Below are 18,875 nucleotides of genomic sequence, written 5' to 3' on the forward strand. Positions count from 1 at the left end.
AAGGAACACTTTGTCATCTTGGCAGTCCTTTCATCTCTCTACTAGTTTATTTAGCTGCCTGCATTTTAGCCACTGTAATGTGACATTGCTCAGGCTTTGCAAAGGGCCTGGTCACCTTCTGGCACACAATATTAATCCAGCAAAATACAGTACACACATTTTGTTACAGCTGCTCTTGACAACTGAGGTCAGTGTCAACTGCAGAGTCACAAGAGTAGGGCCACTCAGTAGAACCTGATTGGAGCCACTTAAATAGTTAGCAAGTTTGATGTATGGGAAAACAAGAAAAAAGAGGAAAAAAACCACCACATATACACTGAAAGCACCTTTACTCAACTTCCTTCACAGCAGTTCTCCCCCAGGCACCCACCTCCCACGTCTACCATTTATTCAAGCCTACACACTAAACAAGATACTTCTGCTTGTTTGTTCTGCTATTCCCAGCATTTCAAGTGGCTTTCCCCAGTTTCCCACCTTTATGAAAGGGATTACAGGCATGACAAAGTTTGAACTTGGTTTATTCTACATTAAGATAAAAATACATCTAAAGATATTACTGTTGCCTACTAAACAAGCAATTTAGGACAAGTAATAAAGTATATGCAACAGAGTAATTTTGAGAGGTAGGAGGACTAAGAAGAGTCTGGATCCTATTCATATGAGCTAATTTAGAGGTTTCCAGACAAGTTTTAAATTTTTAAGTTTTTAATTTACTTTAGTGTCTCTAGCTTTCATTTAAGATGGAGGATAATACCTAGTCCATCCCTAGAAGAGGGCTGCTCTATGGAAAGACTAATTATTTATGTATCATTTCACCATCCCTAGATTTAAGAAAGCAAAACAGCTAAAAAAGAAAAAAACCACCAAAACTTAAGCAAATAAAAATAACAATAAACAAAACCACATACAAAAGAAACCCAACTCAAAACAAAGAAAAACTCAACACATCTATCTAGAACTGCTAAACTTTCCTTATAGAATTTAATGCAGTAAGAACTAACTTATTTTTCCCTTTTAGTGTTTTTAAGTCAGATTTGTTGGCAACAGTCTTCATTTGCTATCAAACCTTCTAAAATTACATTGAAAATACTGATTTTCTCTATTACCTAGATCCTGTGAAAATTTGGATCAAGGATCAGCCTCCTTAGCTGCAAACAAGTCAAGGGATTGGGGTAAGCATGGCATATGGACACAGCAGAATTGGTCTGTGGTTCCCTTCTCAAAAGTTTTATAAAGCATAAAGCGCAGTAGCCACTTTCAACCAAATCTCACTCCTCAGTACCTCCTCATCACTGCTGAACAATAAGGTGGAAGCTTTCTTGAGAGACCCTGACTGTTTTGCTCTCTCTTCTGTGGGCTTTTCCTGGTGCTTCTTGGCAGGTCCCACACCAAAGAGATCCTTAAAACAAAATAAAATACAGTATTATAAAAAAATCAAAAGCCAAAGCCACAATGAAAAGCTCATTGAGAAATCATCAGCACATAAGATACTGTTGCCATTCACTTCTCATGTAAGTAGGATACAGAAATGGTGCTTTTTGAAGGCAATTTCAAGTTTAACACAATATTCTGGTACAAGGAATTCTACACATACAGCTTTTGATAGACCAGAAGCCTGTTAGCACATAGCCTGGTTCTGGCTCACAGATTCTCCACCACAAGACGTGACCAGGAGCCAAAACCACCCCTCAGCAATTCTGTAGCACAGCAGCCAACACAATGGGGCACTGTCTCTAACGTGTATAATGAAATGGAGAATTAATCATATTCTGAAGACAGGCATTAAGTGAGCTGAACAACTGCCACTGGGTAAAAAGATTAAAAAAGTACACCTCAATTCAAATTTTTTTAAGGTTTATTTCACAAACTTGTGCTCTGACCTGTGTTTCCATACTAGCAGTCACGATTCCTACACACTGAAGAGTGAGAAAAAAGGAATTCAACAGCCATGACAAGAGAAGCAAGAAGTCATCCATGTGACAGATACCACAGGTTTAGGATAAAACAGCTTCTTGAAGCTCATATTTGTTCTACTGCTCAGTGTTCTCTAGTCCTATCAATCAGAGGGATAATATCCTTCATGTTTAGGTCCAGAGATGAAATGCACTGACTGCAAACTACTTAAAAGACCTCAAGAACTTGCAAGACTCTCCACTCCCACTCTTCTCCACTGTCGACATGCTCAGAACTGCTGCACAATGCAAGAGCAATTTAGTGCTCCACTTGCAAGGCCAGTGTTGTAAATTTCTCAGTATTTCCTGCTGCATTTGCAACAGCCAGTGCAGGTGGGTTCCCTCACACAGGCAGTATCAGGAAGTGGTACTTACCTCTTCATCATCATCAAACAAGGAAAGTGGAGTTTTTGTCATGGACTTGCTGGTGGGGAGAGATGTAGCTTTGGACTTCACAGGTTTACTTGATGAAAACAAATCCTGCAAACCAAAGAAATGTCACTTTGCAAAGCAAGGCCATACGTTTAAGAACTATAAAGGGGACATGCGTGTTTTTCCTTATGAAAAAAGATGTTTAGAATGTCTATGAAGTAGTGGATGCCTTGTCTGAGGTACCAATCATTTCCAACTGCACAGGGATTTTCCCATCTTTGCTGGTTAATTGCTAGCTGAGAGCCAAAATGAAACATATGCAGTCTTTAATGATTCTTACTCTTAATTTGCTGCTCCTTCCTGTCTTCAGGCTTTTAATTTATGCCTGTGTGTACCACTAATGTTTAACTCCCTGAAGACAGGGAAAACAATCAGCTTTCACTTCTGGAGCAAGAAGGAACTTTCAGAACAGCTGGGAGTATGTGCATGGATGTTAGATTTCCCAATCCAACAAAATGCATAAAGAGTCCCCAGATACAAATGGACTGAAGTTAGGATGACTGAGATGCCAAGGATTTCTGTAGGGATTTCTCAAAGAAATGCTCACCTCAGCATCCTCCTCATCAGAGAAAAGGCCCCTCTGTTTTCTTGGAGGTGTTTCAGACAAAGGCTTGAAGTCCTCACCTGAAGATGGTTGACTCTTTAGGACAAAAAAAGACTCATCAGCACCCACTTAGATTCAGTAAGGGCTGGCACAGCTATGACACATTTTTTTGCAGTAGCCAGGAGGGGGCATGGCTAGGACTCAGAAGTTGTTTTATACCACCTCATGCCATTGCTGGGGACAGGGGGAAGGGAGTCTCTTCCAAGGAGAAGCTCTCTCTGAGTCAGTTCAGCATGGCAGAGGCAGTGGAATCATTTGCCACTTTTTTGTACCTTCTGTCATCAGTATTGCTGCTGTTACTGTTTGCTTTCTTATCTCATTGCTGTTTCAAGTAAATTGGTTTTATCTCTATCTCTGATCTTTATCTTTTGTGCCTCCAATTCCCCTCTTTAGCCCTCCCCAGGGAGAGAGGGATGGTTGCAGTGGAGGCACTAAACTGGGAAGTACCTTTCCTAACCCATGACAGATCCCTGCTAAGAGACATGCTGATGGCAAAATCCCAGCAGCTGAAGGGACAGAACCCAAGCTTGTCACCCATGGGCTGAAGTCCAAAACTCATGTGCTATGCACAAGTGACTTGCAGGTCTTACCACAGGCCTCCTCTCTGCCACACCATCCTTCTCAGCAGAAGAATGTATGCAGCAACTCATGCCAGGCCTCGGAAGCTAAAGGGAAAGGTTTCTTTTAACCAGCTGTGTTTCATAAAGGACAAGGGCAGTTTGTAGCAGCCATCATTTCCTGCATTATCACAGCACAGCTCCAGCCTGCCACCAGCTATATTGCCATTAAACTTAGAATAATCCCAAACCCAAGCACTACTGTCATAAAGCTGGGAATATAAAACAGCCCTTTCTTCCTCCACCCCTCCCTGAGTAGGAGGGGTGCTGCTGAATCAGTTCTCATCCTCTTCCCTAGGAAAGCCCAGTGCTGTAAGATTCCTCTCACTGCTCCTGCTTCACCTGCCCATGGATACTCTTGCACTGCAGCAGAAATAGAAGCTGGCTTTGGCCCCTGTGCTTAGGTGCTTCTCATAGGACAATATGGGGAAAGTGCTACAGCAATTTGCATTAGACATCCCCAGCACTGTGCTTCTCAGTCCAGAGGGGAGAAGAGTCACTGCAGCTAATTATGTTCAAATACTCAATGGACAGAATGCATAAAATGAGTACATACAGTATCTACTCTAGAAACAAAGAGCATTACTACTTTCCTGAAGGGACTGTTCTGAAAGTGGAGTGGGTATTAGGAGGTTCTCCTAACTCTCTCACATACATATGCATGTGCTCAGTATCATGTTCAGAGCTTTCTACAACTTAGAGGAGTTTTCAGCTGAAGAACAGTTTTCTAAACACCTCAAGTTTTGTAAATGCTTAGGTAGAACTGTGACACCCACCCTCCTCTCCCATAATACACACACAAGCTATGGGTTACCAGTTAAGCTGCTGTCAGTGGCTGGTTTAAGAGCAGACAGTTTCTGAAGCACAGAACTGTGACACCAAAGGTTTCTAACTCAGGCTGGTTTCATTTCAGCCATGAAATTCATAAACATTTTTTATTATCAGAGACTTTTAATTTTGCTCTCATTTCAATCCTGCCTTAATAAGATTCTTTCAATCACTTCCCACACAAATAAAAACCTCAAATAAACCCCAAGTTTAAAAGGAAAATGGCATTTAAGGACCACTGAAGCACTAAATTATGGAAGACCCTAAGAACCGAGTGCTATTTCATAAATATGTCACTTTCATAGTGTTGTATATGGAAAGACTGTTTCAACTGCACTAGAAACTTTTCCTAAAACAATCCATTTATATGACATTACCTTTTTTTCCACAATTGCCTCCCTATGACTTTCTGTTTCTTTAGCTGTGACAGCAACCACAGAAGGAATGGCAGGTTTCTCCTTGAATAAATCACCTTCTTCATCATCATCATCAAATAGGTCAGCTGTAGATTTGACTACATAAAGAGAGAAAACCAACAGGGAATGAGGAATACAGAAGAGGAGAAGATAAGAGAGTCTCAAAAGATACTGTTTAACGTACTGTTTAACAATGACCAACATCAGGAGTCTTTGAGAGAAAAAGCTAGACAAGCTCCCAAAGTGAAACACCACTTGCCTGAAAGCACTGATGATAGAATATGCAGTGAAGCAGCTGAGCCAGCTGGCACCTCTAAAGGCAGTGTTTTGTATTGGCTTAGCACAGGCCTAGACCCTGCTAATAGGGAATGCTGGGCACAAAGGTTCAAGGCTCTGTGAATAAAGCCTGTACCTGATTCAAGTCTAGATACTGCTCTAGTGGTAGGAGCAGCATCCTTAGAGAGAAGTCAGAGAGAGCATGCACAAACAAACCAGCCCCATGTCACTCTGATGAAAAGAAATACCAATGACAAAAAACCCTCTACAAAAGAACATCAAAAATCAAACAAAACCACAACCCCTCAAAACCCAAGCAGAAGTCGCAGTGATGAAGTTTGAATTTTATAACCCATTCGTTCCTACCAGTTTGAATTTTGATGACCTTCAGTGTTTAATCTTTCACCACAAATTTTTAGAGGTACCTGGATCTGGAGGCTTTTTAGTTGCTTCCACAAAGAAGTCATCATCATCATCATTATCAAATAGAACAACTTTCCCAGGTTGTTTAGGAGTTTTTTCTGTGCTCCGTGCTGCAGATTTCTTGTCTTTTTCCCCAATTACAGTGGAACTAAACACATCACTTCCTCCTGCAGGTCAGATGGGGGCAGAATAAAAATCAAAATAACATTTCCAGAGTTACCAAAAGCTGAATTTGTGCCATAGTAAATGACATCAGGTACAGTTTCCATCTCAGCAACTTTTAAGGCGCTCCTGCAACGGTGCCACATCAAAAGCATTAGCTAGACACATTCTGATAAAGCCAAGTCACAGACAGCCCCTCACTCTCACTGCAGCCACTTCTTCCTCAAACCTGCTCATCTTCCCTAGGAACAGCAGCCAGGCTCTGTGTTGAAGCTAGAAGACTCAGTAGTCCCACACTGCTGCCCCTATGGACTTCCCAAACCAGAATCCTACTCTACTAACTAGTGCACCACACCACTGTGGCCCAGTGAAGTGGTAATGTGCCTGGGGAGAGGGAAGGACAGGTGACTGAGCTCTTCCCAGGAGGCACACTGGCCATGTGAGCCCAGCAGCCATCCTGCAGTACAAGGCTGGCTTTGGTCATGAGGTCCCTGCACACCCCAGCTATGGCAGTGATTGATTAGAGCCAGCCAGAGCAACTGCTCCTTCTGCCTCCCTGTGGCAATGTCCAGCCTCAGTGCTGAGTGTGTGATCATCTGAAACACTCCTAATGGTCTCAGCCTGTCTTCTGGCTTCTCATGTGTAGATGCTTGGAAATGAGACAGTGGTAGGGAGATACTTGAAGAAAGTTTGGCAGAAAGTAGAACAACTGCTATTTGGTTAAGTCAGCAGACTGCATAAATTTTGATCAGCAGCAGGTTCTTATTAAAAAAAAGTGTATTATGCAACTATAAAGTGCCTCAGGATTGACAGGAATACAGCCACAAAATGTGGTTATTTATTAAAGATTACTGAGTTCCTAAACAAACTGTTCAACAGAATAGCAAAGGAGCCTCAATCTTGGCTTTTCTCTGGTGACTTAAGCCTGTCCACAAGTTATTGAGAGGGAGCAACTAAAGACTAAACTCACTGCTTATACAACAGTACCTCCAAGAAGAAAGGATAAAAACATCCCACACATCAATCTGCTGTTTTGAACTCTGCTACTGAGTTTTACAATTACTTAGAAGTCCCATTGTTGACATGTATCATTGACCCTGGCGTAAAAACTCTGCATTTGTGTACTTCCTACTCTAAAAATTTTGCTGACTGAGGTCTTAGTTAACTGAAACCAGTCTTAAAATAGACCTTTATTAAGAAAGGCCAAAACTTAAAATTCAGATACCTCAATCAAGTGAAGAGCCTGCGCACTGATACAAATCTTTGTCAGTACATTAAAAAACAACTGGTGATGATCAGCTTGGATTCTGATAAGAAACAGAGATCTTAGTACAATTCTTTTTTACTTTTAGCTCCAAGTTATAGATCTGGTTCTTCCCCATGTATGCAGATCCTCCTAATCAAAACCAGAAAAACAAAACTGGTCTTAACATAGGAACTTAATGTTTAAACTGTTCTTCTGCTAACCCAAGGCAATATGATAAAATGTGAAAGATCAAAATGCAGTAATGCAGTTCCTTCTCAGGCTACAGGTGGAAGCTGTGACTGCATGTACAGCACAATTAAGCTGCAAAGTGTCAGTTGAAGTGACACACATTCCTAAAGTTTCAAAGCACAACACCTGAAGCTCATAGCTGCTAATATCTGCCATCAGTGACACCTACCTTCAAAACTCCTCCAGAATCTTTGATTATCCATAAAACATGCTGCAGTTTAGGCTTAGCATGGTAGAAGCATCTGTATTTGTCATTAAGCATATGATCAAGCAATGCAGTGCTGCTGTATTTGGATAGTTTTTTCTTTAAAACCTCAGTAGGAGGTTTTAAAGAAAAGAGCATTTTGTGCATGAAGCAATTGGCTATTGAATAAATCATACCTGGAAACAGAAATACTGCACCTGCAGGAACTTTCTTTAAGGACTTTGTAGAGGATGCTGAAATCATAGGAAGTACAATACAAATGGATGCACTTATTTTATGCTGTCAAAGCCTTCGGAACTTTACCACAGAAAGAGGAATCCAAGAAGTTGTCTGAGCTGCTTTTTATTTCTTAACAGCTCAGAACTCTTTACACATTCTTCTTGAACTTCTGGGCTATTGCAAATATATGTAACAGTCTACTTTTTTCAATTTAAACGCCACAGAACAGCTCTACTACACTGAAGCTTATAAACACATTACAAGTTTACATACAGCATTATTTACAACAGTTCACATTCACACACTCAAAACCACTTCAATACATTCAAAACAAAATGGCTTAGTCTCCCAACACATATCTGAAAATGCATCAAATACAGTGCTTCAGTAAAAGCTCTGCAATACAGAATGTGTGCTCAGAGTCCTTAAGGATATGCAGCTAGTGAGAAACTCAGGTGAATTAGTCTGCAAGAAGAAATCTCTGCTCCCCTCAAACCCACAACTGGATCCTGAGATCCAGTACACTTGAGAAGCAGGAACCCAGCACAGAGCAGAGAGCTCTGCCAATAGCAGTAAGGACATCCTTTCAGCTCTAGGAGAGTATGTGAGTGTAACAGATCATAGCAAACAAATACATGTAAAATTTACCACAGCTGCTCTCTATTAACACTGCTGAGGAGAAGAGACTTGCTCTGTAATTGCTACACCAGGCTTTCTAGTTTGGGAACAGTCTAGCTGCTAGCAGTAATAAATCACAGCACAGACAAGACTACAGGAGGCAACTGTTGGTTCTTACCTTCACTTACTGGGGCTTGCTCCTCTCTCTCTTTTGATTCTTCTCCTTTTGGTGCTTCAGCAAAAAGATCACTCTGCTCATAGATGAAAATGCAAAGGGAGGGAAGTGGTGAATTTGTTTCTGTAGGAAATTACAGATGCTGATTTTTCCATATTGAATGTTCACTTCTAAGCCAAGACAGAGGAGGTAATCACTCAAATGTTGAGTGCATACATTCAGAAAAGCAGCACTCTTCTAGAATTTAATTTACTGATTGCTAGTCTGTCTGCTGAAGAGAAGGAATGACCTCTTATTTGCACATCTTCAAGGACTTCCACTAATTATTCTACAGCTGGTTAGATCCTGATTATGCCCTTCTGAGCTTTCCTACTGAAGTTTATACAGTAAGGTTTGAGAGAAAAATTCAGGTCAGGGCAAGCATAAAAATACTCCTGAACTTCATGTGGATAAAACATATGTGCAGGGAAATACATTACAGTTTAAAAACATTGCAGGACACTCCCACAGTTGTTCCGGTGTTCAGGTTGCAGTGCCCTGTACCAATATCCAACAATCACAGCCTGGATTTCCAGGAAACCTCCAGATTTTTTGAGTTCTGACCACTTAATTTCTTGGAAGCCTCCCTCTTATGCAAATAGGGTATTAGAGGTTGACTACCTGGAGACTCAAAATGCATTTATTCTTTGTAAAAATGCATTTTACTCTTTACTCTTTGTAAAAAACTCTAGACAGAAGACAAAACACTCCAGAAAGAGTAGGAGTGTGGCAGAGGTGTCAGTGATCAATTGCCATTGGTCAGTTGTTATCATTTGCCTGTTGTCCTGCTGTGTCTGCCTGCTGGTATAGCACAGCCTCCTCCAATGCACAAGTAAAGTGAAGCTAAGTCACCCTTCAGAGATGTTTAACTTTAGATAACAGAAACCAAGCCCAGGTGTATGCAGGCAGGCAACAATCACACACAGATCTGCTTGGCCGTTCTGTGTCTACACAGATGAGGAAAGTAGTCTGAGTAATAAGTCACCAAGAGGTAACCAGTGATGGCTTCATTCAAATTTGCACTGACACAAAGCTGCCTTGCACTATCAGATTATTTTTCTTAGTATCTGCAGTATTCTCACCTCTTCATCATCAAAGAGGCCTGTTCCACCACTGAAGAGGCCAACCCGTGAACCAAACGGTGTGAAGTCCTCATCAGTCAGTTTAGGAGGCTTGAAGATGTCATCATCTTCATCTAGAAAGTAGAAGAGACATGAGCTTTAGTAAGACTGATCAAGTTTTAGGAAAGGAAATTAGAGACAACCAAAATAAACAGCTTTGGTTCCATCTGCTCTCATAAACATGACACAGAGAGAAGCTGCTGAAGACAGACTGGGTTATGTGGTTGCTGCAGAAGGCCACATAAAGGAAGAACTCTCACCAAGTGTGTTTACAGCCTTTTTTACATGCACATCCCCACCTAGATTCACCTTGACGGATGCTCACTGATATCCCACCCAGCTTCTACAGCAAAAGCCACAATTTCTTAAGTGTTATCTTACAATCCAGCCCAAAATTCAAAAGCACGAGAGGAGGATGTCCTACCATCTGATGGAACTCTAACGTCCTTCTTCTCTTTTGGGGTTTTCCTTGTTTTGGTCTCTGATGACAGGGCTGTAAGAAGAAAGCATGAAAAACCAGTCAACCTTTACTTACAGTCTGAGATCAATCTATGGCAAAAAGAACCTAAAAAAATAGCAAACCAAGCTGTCCTCTGTGCTTCCACACGAACCAGCCTGATGAATCAATTCTATGAAATACAGTTTCTAAAACTAGTACTTAAAATTGTAATAGAATAATTCTGTCAGGCACTAGGGGTTCAACACAATTGTCTACATGCAGCCTAGTGTCACCTGAGATGTCAGAAAGCAACACAGCTTTGCACAGGTTCCACACCTTTGCAGAACCTCCAAGCATCTCAAATGGCTCCAGATTTATTATTGTCTTCATTCAGCTACCAAAAGCAAAGTCAGAGTTTTATCTCCTCTGGCCTTACGAAGTTACTTCAATGACTGGAAGATTTCCCTGTAACTGAACAGGTTAAGTTGGTAGGTTTTATACTCTTGATATCAGCAGACCTAGTTTGATTGATTGAATTGTGCAAGAACACACACACACAGCTCTTGTCTGTTCATCTTCCCAATTTTACAACAGCAGCCTCACAAGCCCTTGCCAACCCAACTTCAGGTAGCTATTTTCCACTGCTGCTTTGCTCCAAGACTAAATACGTGAGACATCTCTGCCTTTGAAAGCAACACAAAAGTAAATGCATTATTTAGCCTAAAATATCATAAGTGACAGTAGCAAGGAAAACTTCCTCAAAACACTACATTTAAGCAAAGAAAACAAACACTTCACACCACATGAAAATGCCAATCTACTGCTTGAGGTGTTTTCTACTGTAGAGATCACTGAAAGACCACAGTGACCAGTGCCTTCCACAAACTTACTTGAAACAGGAGAAAGCACATGTGGTCAAACATGCACATGGAGAATCAGATTGGAAAGAAAACATTTCCAATACCGTGTGTTTTGAGAGTGACCTGTCTCACCTGAAAGCAACGTGTTTCCCACTGTAACTCTCAGTGAATTCCAATTCTGAGTTATGGGCAAAGAATTACTCAGAGCACAAAACAGTGTCTGCAATTCCTCTTGTCATGCTTTTACCTAATACATGTTCAAATAATAGACCTGTGTAGCTTCATGTATTGTTACGCACAATGTCTCCTGTCCCACACTTTCACAAGTCCCCCATTACTGCACACTTTTCAAAACTTGGGAGATAACTCACATGAACACTCTTCATCTTGTCTGACTGGCACTTCTCCTTTGATTCGAGCTGCCAGCTCATCTGCAAATGATGTTGGCCTCTTCTTTTTCTGAGCAGCAGGGACAAGTAACAGCAGATCCAGTTAGCAACTCGATGCAATTACAATTATAAATGCTGTATTCTATAGCCTCACTTGTACAGTATCTTGTCTAGACTTTGTCTGAATCCCTCAAAAGAAGCAATACAGCTTTCTGTTAAGAAAGCAGAGATTAGGCATGCATCAAGAATAAAAAAAAAAATCCTCAGAATTTCTAGTTCTGATGAACACATAGTTGTTAATGTCACCTTGCTTTGTAAGCAGGAGAAACAAAAGGCTTACACCTCACAAAAATGCAATAATCCATTTCTTAATATTCTTGAAAGACAGCTTTGATACTTTTTTAAGCTGTGAGAATCCCTGAGTTTAAAGGCATAACACCTGAACAATTATGTTAAAAGACTACTCAGGATTTTTGAAGGCACTTCCTACAGGATTCCATTCCAGGTACTTGAGAGGTACCATTATAATCCCTCTAAGGACAAATTTTTTGAATAAAAAGTCAGATCTCCCATTCCAGGAAAGCAGCAATTACTCACAGGCTTTGTGCTTTCATTTAAGTCTCCTTCCTCATCCTCCTCTTTTTCAGAGTCAAAGAGATCGCAGCCATCATCATCATCTTCATCACTCATTTGTGCTATCCTCTAAAAAACAATTAATATCCTGTTCACATACAAAACAAGCACAAAACTTCATCTGCTTAGATAAAATATTCAAATCAAACTCACAGAAAGGATGGGAATTTACAGCCAATTTGGAGTACTTCACAGCTTTTGAAAGGTAAGGAAGGAGTGCGTCTAGCCCCAAGAGAGTTGCTGCATTCTCAAGCATCCCCCAACCCTGTGCTGAGTTACTGAATGCTGCAACTGAGGACACAAAGACTCCCCTCACAAGGTGTGTACCACTACCATGCACAAACTAAAGACCTGGTATTTAGTCTTAACACATGAACACTGAGTTAAGTATTCCTTAGTGTTCCTTGATCAACTAGTAAAAAATTGTATCATCTTGCTCTGTCCTTAGGGTGCATAGCAGAATGACAGACACTACGTGCTCACATCCTGATTTCAGTCACATCAGTAAGAGGCTGAAAAAGATGAAGTGAACTGGATGAGAGCTGGGGGTTGGCACAGGCAAGCGCCCATAATTGAACTAAATCACCAACAACCCAAAGATACTTGCTCATCTTAAAATACATCAGGCATACAAAGCTACCCTATGAAGGTCAGCTTAAAGTAACATCTGAGTGTTTTTGCAACACTGCTTTATTAATAAGTAGATTAAAGAAGGGTTGCTTTTTGCATCATTGCTCTTTTGGCATTAAATCGTGCAAGATTGAGGATCCCCACCTAGAAGTCTTTTGCAGTAGCACATCTAAATATGGATAAGATTCCTTCATCTAAAATCAATTACTAAAGTCAGGCTTCAATTTTTCCATCTCAACATTTCTCTTCCCTTCTCATTCATTATCCAAATGGATATATTGTTCAAATATCTAATACTGTTCGCATCTTTGATTCCATGTAATACTCAAACTGTATTGTTCCTTGCCTCCTGCACAGCAAGATTAGATTTTAAATTATAAACCAAATGAACCCACAGAAGCCTAGTTTTCCTGGAGAAGAGTCTTTGAACTCTCATGTCTCCCTAGTTATTCCTGAGGAAAAGACATATCAGGCAATGCCATCCCACATAGGCTCTGTATCTAATGACAGCTTGCAAGCATGTCTTTAAGCCCAACACAGGTTCATTTTCAGAACATAGTGCCATCTGCCCAGGACCTTCCCATAAAATGTTATAAAAATCAGGCCTCACAAAGTTGCTAATAATCAACTGTCTAGAGCTCTCATCTCCTGTTTCATGCATGCTCACTGTGTCACAAATGGGAAGTCTTTCAGGTATGTACCGGAGCGTTTAACCATACCGTCTTTTGGTCATCTTCACTGGGGTTTCCAAATTCATCATCTGATTCCTGTAACATAAGAGACCCAGAGACAAGTATCACACATTACTTCATCCAGTGGTTAAGGGAGAGGGCTCAGAAACTCTGAGCTTGCTGAAGTTTGGACATTCAGATCTCCTCACCATTATCTGACCAAGAAACGTTCCCCCAGTGCTGACCATTTTTGTGACAGGAGCTCACTAGAAAGTCATTAATTCAGCAAGGACAGCAGGCTCCATTGTGACTGCATCCAATGGATGCAATCCAAGTAGCTCAAAAGGGATTTCACTTTAAGTGAGCAAAGACATCAAAGCAAACACCTCAGGAGAAAGGGATTGCTTCCATAGCATGGTTACAAAGCAGAGACATCCCAGCCAAAGCAGGCAACACATATCAGAAACTGATATTCCAATGCAGCACATTTATGAGACTAAGCCTGGAGGTGCATTACTTAAAGCTTTAAACTTGTTCCTGTCAGTCTCCATCCCATTCTTTGTAGCTGTAATTTACAACAGATTTGTTCTCCATAAATGCAATTCTTTTTAAGAATCTGATTTGCTTCACAAAATTAAATAAGAGTGGAATAAAACACTTCAGTTTGAAGTATTCTACTTTAATAACAGCTAGAGTCAATATCACATAAATGTTCCTCTGGAAAGCTGCAGAGGAAACCACTGCATAAGAACAATAACGAAGTATATTTATCCCAACCAACACAGGGAAAAAACCTCGTGCAGTATTATCTTGAGAGGCAACTTTAAAAAGCAAGGTAATTAATGGCCTCACATGCAAGGAATGTTTGTGCAAAGCAGCTGGTACTTGCCACTTACCTCATCCTTCTCTTCACTGTCAATTACACTTCCACGATCGCTATCTACTGATCCTTCTAATTTAAATGGAAACAAAAAAGTTAACATCAGACACAGAAAAATGTAGTCACCATTTAAGCCACCTAAAGAGTCTGTGAAGAAAACTAAAATTCAGGTGGGTAGAGAGTGGTTTGAAAGAACTTTGAAAGCTGATGAAATTTTAACACTTTGCATTTCTAATACACAAAGCACAACTAAATGAGTATACTGGAAATGTGGCTGTTACAGCATAATCAACATTTTTTTCCCCCAGCTAATTATAGCCTGCATCTAACCATGCAAGAACAGTACACAGGATAACCAAAGCAGTGATTTAAAACAGTCAAAAATCTTGGATTAGGACCTAATTGCTTGCATAGAAAGAAAAGGTCATGCCAGAACATACCTTCACTAGAGAGATCTCCAAGGCCAACATCATCCTGTTCCATAAACTGCTGAGAGCCAATCAAGTAAGGTAAAGGTCTGTCAATATAGAGATCCTGGAAAGAGACAACATCAGGTCTTTCTGACATCTTTGAACAGCCCTCAGAACAGAAGTCTTACATCCCTTGTTTTAACTCAAGGAATATACAAGCTTGTTAAGAGTCCCACCAAACCTATCTTCAAGTCAACATATGACTGGGTGGGCTAGCTGATGTTTATTTCCCTCAATACCATCAAACAAAGTGGCTACTTCTGTTTGTGTAGTCCCAACTTGTTTTTTGCATGCCATGTAACAGAAGAATATCCTTGCAAAGACCTACAGGCATGAGTCTTATCCCAAAACCTGGACCTTGGATTTTTAATTATTTGGATGGTAAAAACAACCCATAAAGATATGGTTTGTACCTAAAAAGCATGAAATTTGTACATCCCACTCCCACATGGAACTGAGGCTTCCCCTTCAAAGTTCACTCCAATAAACTAACTTCCTTTAGGATGCCATACCTTAATGCTAACCTAACTGCAAGACAGGCAGGTTACAAAAGGAGAAGCTCAGCAGACAGCACTTCTTCAGATGCAGTCATCAAACCCTCTTTTTAGGCAACAGGTTTAGGTAACATCAGTTTTACACTAAGGCAGTAATACAGCTGACAGAAGCAAAGAGCAAGTCCAAGAAAACAAAACAAACCCAGCAAGAACAGGTCCCTTGTACCTTTGGCTCAAGTATCAGTTCCACTCTTTCGTTACTTTCTTCCTCTTCTGAGTCAGAGTTCCCTGCTTTGATGTCTAGCTGTTCAAATGCACTGTCCAGAACCTGCAACCCATAATTCACTGCTTCTTGAATTTTAGGGATTAGATCAGCTTCTTTCTGCTCCCGCGTCTTTTCCTTTAGTAACAGAAAAAAACACATGCTCATTGCATTTTACTTAAGACTCCATCTTATCACAAGACACATTCAAAATGTTAATTTCAAATCAGCACAATGAAAGCTTTTTCACTGTGTGCATTAGAAGGACAATCAGATTTTTTTTTTTGCTTGACTTAATTCATTTTCATCACTCCAGAAACAGAGGTTCTAAACATCCACACAAGCAAGTATTGTTTTACTTGTGCTCCTAAGCTATTGTGGGGACATTTATGGTATAATGCATCTAGATTGTAATATATACACATACATACATATAAAGCTTTCTGGGAATTATTTCAGTCAGATTCTGCTTCCCCAATTTACTACCTGTGAATCCAGTAAGGTTGCCCAAAGCCTTCTTGGTGAAAAAACATGCATAACCACTTAAAAATCAATGCATAAGTCTTATCTGCTGGATACAGTACTGAGCTTGGGGAGGCCCTAAGAGATGATCACACACTGTAGTAGCCTCCAATATCACTGTCAACTTTATGCCTGAGTGACATACACTATCCAACAGAAAGACTTCAAGGAGAAAGGAAGGAGTTTGGTTTGTAAGCTGTAGATGTAAGCAAACCAAGTTTGAAAATGAGAAGGTACACAATGGCTGCAAACATACTGACAGCACTCAAGGCAGCTGAAGTTAACTACCTGTTCTGTTTTGTCTCCAACATCAGCTTTGGGAATAGGCTCTTCCACTTCTTCATCATATACTCTCTGAAAAGTCAAGCAAAATTAATTCATGTAAGAACAATGTACTACTACAGGGGCTAAACCATGGGTACCACCTCAAAGTACACTACTAATATGTAATTAGTGACACATTAGTTCATTACACAGTAAAAAATGAAGCCATGGATGATGTCAAGTACCTCCATGCATTGGTACTGAAGGTACCATTGGCAGCCTCTCAATGCAACTGAGGTAATTCAAGTCTGCTAACAGACTATCCTGAACATAATAAAAAATGCACTGTTTTAACCTTCCCAAGGTAAAGCTGTTCTAGACACCTTCAGAGTGAAACCTATAGTTTACTTAGAGGCTGTCTACTTTAGTTTTCTGTTACTTAGTAGCTTTTCCTCCCATACGCACAGAAAGGGTTCACAACAACCCTCAACCTTCAGTTTATTCTGATGATCCCTCACTGATGATCCCTCCAGCATTCTTTTATAGGAACAGCTACAAGGAGAAAAAGGGGAATAAAAGATCTCCATGAAACCTGCAAACCTAAATCCAAATCTCAAACACAGGTGCAGTTATCCCCTGAGAAGAGACAGATCTCTCACTAACTAAAATGAAAATCAGAAATGAAGACCTATTTCTGTGCACCTTAATTTGGGAACAAACAGCTGTAAGCACATGAGATTTAAAACATTTGGCACAAACTGTTCTCAGCAGAATCATTATACTGAACAGCCAAGCTAGGTCAGAAAAGACACTGCAGCACTGAAAAAACCCACTACCACCAAAAACCCCCAGAATATAAATCCACTTTTCTTTCCATCTTTTCCTCTGCCACCACCCTTCCAATAATAATGCCATGATGAGACACCTATAGCCTGAAATAATGCTGATCAAAACAAAACACTTGATAAAACTCACAGTGCTAAAAACCCTCCAAAATCTGAAATACTATCAAAGCTCTCCATCTTAATTAGACACATCTAGTGATACAATGTTGCAACAGGCCTTCAAGTCTAGCTTTATCTTTCAAAATAGAGATATCTATAAAGTGGCAACATTTACCAGAAAATATGCTTGTCATGACCAAATGAAGGGGAAAACTACCTGCAGGCCAACACCTTTAATACCAAATGCTTTTACAATAAAATAACACCATTAAGAAAATTTACAGCATTGTATAACATTCCTCATATTTAGACAAGTAAGGCAGACAAATGCTACATTCCTGCAACTTGTGAAGATAAACGAAGACATGGCAGAATTCCCAACTCATTCATAGTTCTAAAACCAAAACTCTTATCTCCTGGTCACATATCAGCAAGGAAAGCAGGTATTGCTGATATGCACTGCCAATATTGGATAGTGCATCACTCACAAGGGAATCAGGCTATCTTTTAACAAAATACAATTAAAAGTAATTTCATCCCTAAATCAGCATCAGACTTGCCAGAAAGCTAAATCACTCCTACATTAAGAGACAATGACAATGTTTCAAGTACAAGTTTGATGTTGTACTAGAACACACTCACATTCTCTATGAACTGCGTGTTGGACAACATAAGAAAGTCATTGAAGACATTATGAAGGCGGCAGTCTGTAGCTTTTGTTTCACTGATCAATCCGTCCACCTGTTTTTTGATTTCGTGTGTCCTGGAAATGGTTTGCTGTGAGAATTCTTGTAGAAAATGCAGAAGCTGTTGACAACAAAGGAAAGCAATAGTCAGCATCCAACTCTTTTTTCCTTTTGGCACCGTTTGTAAGACAGGCAGAACTGATCATACGCTTCAACTGAGGACCAAAACACACGCACATTACACTGAACCACTCCCACGCACACACACAGGACCAAGTCAGCCACTTCGTTCTACATCTCCGTTCGAGCCAAGCCCTCACTTAGTTTTCCTGCCCAGACCGCAGGCTTAAAGCACCGAGAGAGCGGCCGGGCCCGGGGGCTGCGCTCTTCCCGCGGCAGGCCCGTCCCCAGACCCGCGGCCCCGAGCCCGGGGAGGCCGCGGCCCCGCACTCCTCCGGAGCCGGGCTCAGGCCCGCTCCCGGCCGCACCGCTCACCCCGGCGTCCGAGGCCAAGGACCAGCTCTGGCTGCTCTTACGGATCTCGTCCAGCGACCAGGGCCGCTCCCACACCGGCGCCGGCTCCGCCACGTCCCCGTTCATCTGCGGGAGAAGGACGGTGAGCAGTGGGGCCGCCGCCGGTCCCGGTCCCGGTCCCGCTCCCGGCCCGGCCCGGCCCGGCCCCGCCGCTCACCCTGGGCCGGTCCCGCCGGTGCCGCTCCCGGCCCGGCCCCGCCGCTCACCCTGGGCCGGTCCCGGCGGTGCCGCTCCCAGCCCGGCCCGGTCCCGCCTCTCACCCTGGGCCGGTCCCGCCGGTGCCGCTCCCGGCCCGGTCCCGCCGCTCACCCTGGGCCGGTCCCGCCGGTGCCGCTCCCAGCCCGGCCCGGTCCCGCCGCTCACCCTGGGCCGGTCCCGCCGGTACCGCTCCCGGCCCGGTCCCGCCGCTCACCCTGGGCCGGCGCCACCGCTGCGAGCGGTCAGCTGAGCGCCGTCACGTGACCCGCCCCGCCCGCGCGCACCGCAGCGCCGGCAGGGGGCGCCAGGTGGCGCGCGCGGGCCGTTGGGCGGAGCCACCGCCTCCCGTCCCGTCCCGTCCCCTCCCATCACACCGCATCCCCTCCCATCCTGTCCCCTCCCATCCCCTCCCATCAC

The 18,875-nt window shown here is 42.1% G+C and overlaps 1 protein-coding gene across 5 annotated transcripts in view; it reads right to left on the bottom strand.

Annotated features, from left to right (window-relative positions):
- The window catches only part of LOC136559212 (WASH complex subunit 2A-like), a 35,755-nt gene extending 17,089 nt beyond the window's left edge, over positions 1-18,666 (bottom strand). The window contains exons 1-19 of one of the 5 annotated variants that reach the window (XM_066554232.1): positions 18,570-18,666; positions 18,222-18,326; positions 17,683-17,847; positions 16,121-16,186; positions 15,275-15,448; positions 14,525-14,618; positions 14,101-14,156; positions 13,253-13,300; positions 11,868-11,972; positions 11,253-11,340; positions 10,007-10,075; positions 9,544-9,656; positions 8,426-8,498; positions 7,587-7,643; positions 5,551-5,715; positions 4,811-4,947; positions 2,932-3,024; positions 2,328-2,432; positions 1,283-1,399 (exon numbers count right to left, since the gene is read on the bottom strand). In XM_066554232.1, the coding sequence (XP_066410329.1) occupies positions 1,283-1,399; positions 2,328-2,432; positions 2,932-3,024; positions 4,811-4,947; positions 5,551-5,715; positions 7,587-7,643; positions 8,426-8,498; positions 9,544-9,656; positions 10,007-10,075; positions 11,253-11,340; positions 11,868-11,972; positions 13,253-13,300; positions 14,101-14,156; positions 14,525-14,618; positions 15,275-15,448; positions 16,121-16,186; positions 17,683-17,847; positions 18,222-18,326 (1,830 nt within the window). In that variant the 5' untranslated portion in view covers positions 18,570-18,666. Of the gene's footprint in view, positions 1-1,282; positions 1,400-2,327; positions 2,433-2,931; positions 3,025-4,810; positions 4,948-5,550; positions 5,716-7,586; positions 7,644-8,425; positions 8,499-9,543; positions 9,657-10,006; positions 10,076-11,252; positions 11,341-11,867; positions 11,973-13,252; positions 13,301-14,100; positions 14,157-14,524; positions 14,619-15,274; positions 15,449-16,120; positions 16,187-17,682; positions 17,848-18,221; positions 18,327-18,417; positions 18,433-18,569 lie in introns of those variants that run through there. The other 4 variants (XM_066554237.1, XM_066554234.1, XM_066554235.1 and 1 more) reach the window with 4 other exon arrangements.
- Between the last annotated feature and the right edge of the window lie 209 nt (positions 18,667-18,875).

This window comes from Molothrus aeneus, chromosome 8 (assembly GCF_037042795.1).
Source record: "Molothrus aeneus isolate 106 chromosome 8, BPBGC_Maene_1.0, whole genome shotgun sequence".
Classification (NCBI taxonomy): domain Eukaryota; kingdom Metazoa; phylum Chordata; class Aves; order Passeriformes; family Icteridae; genus Molothrus; species Molothrus aeneus.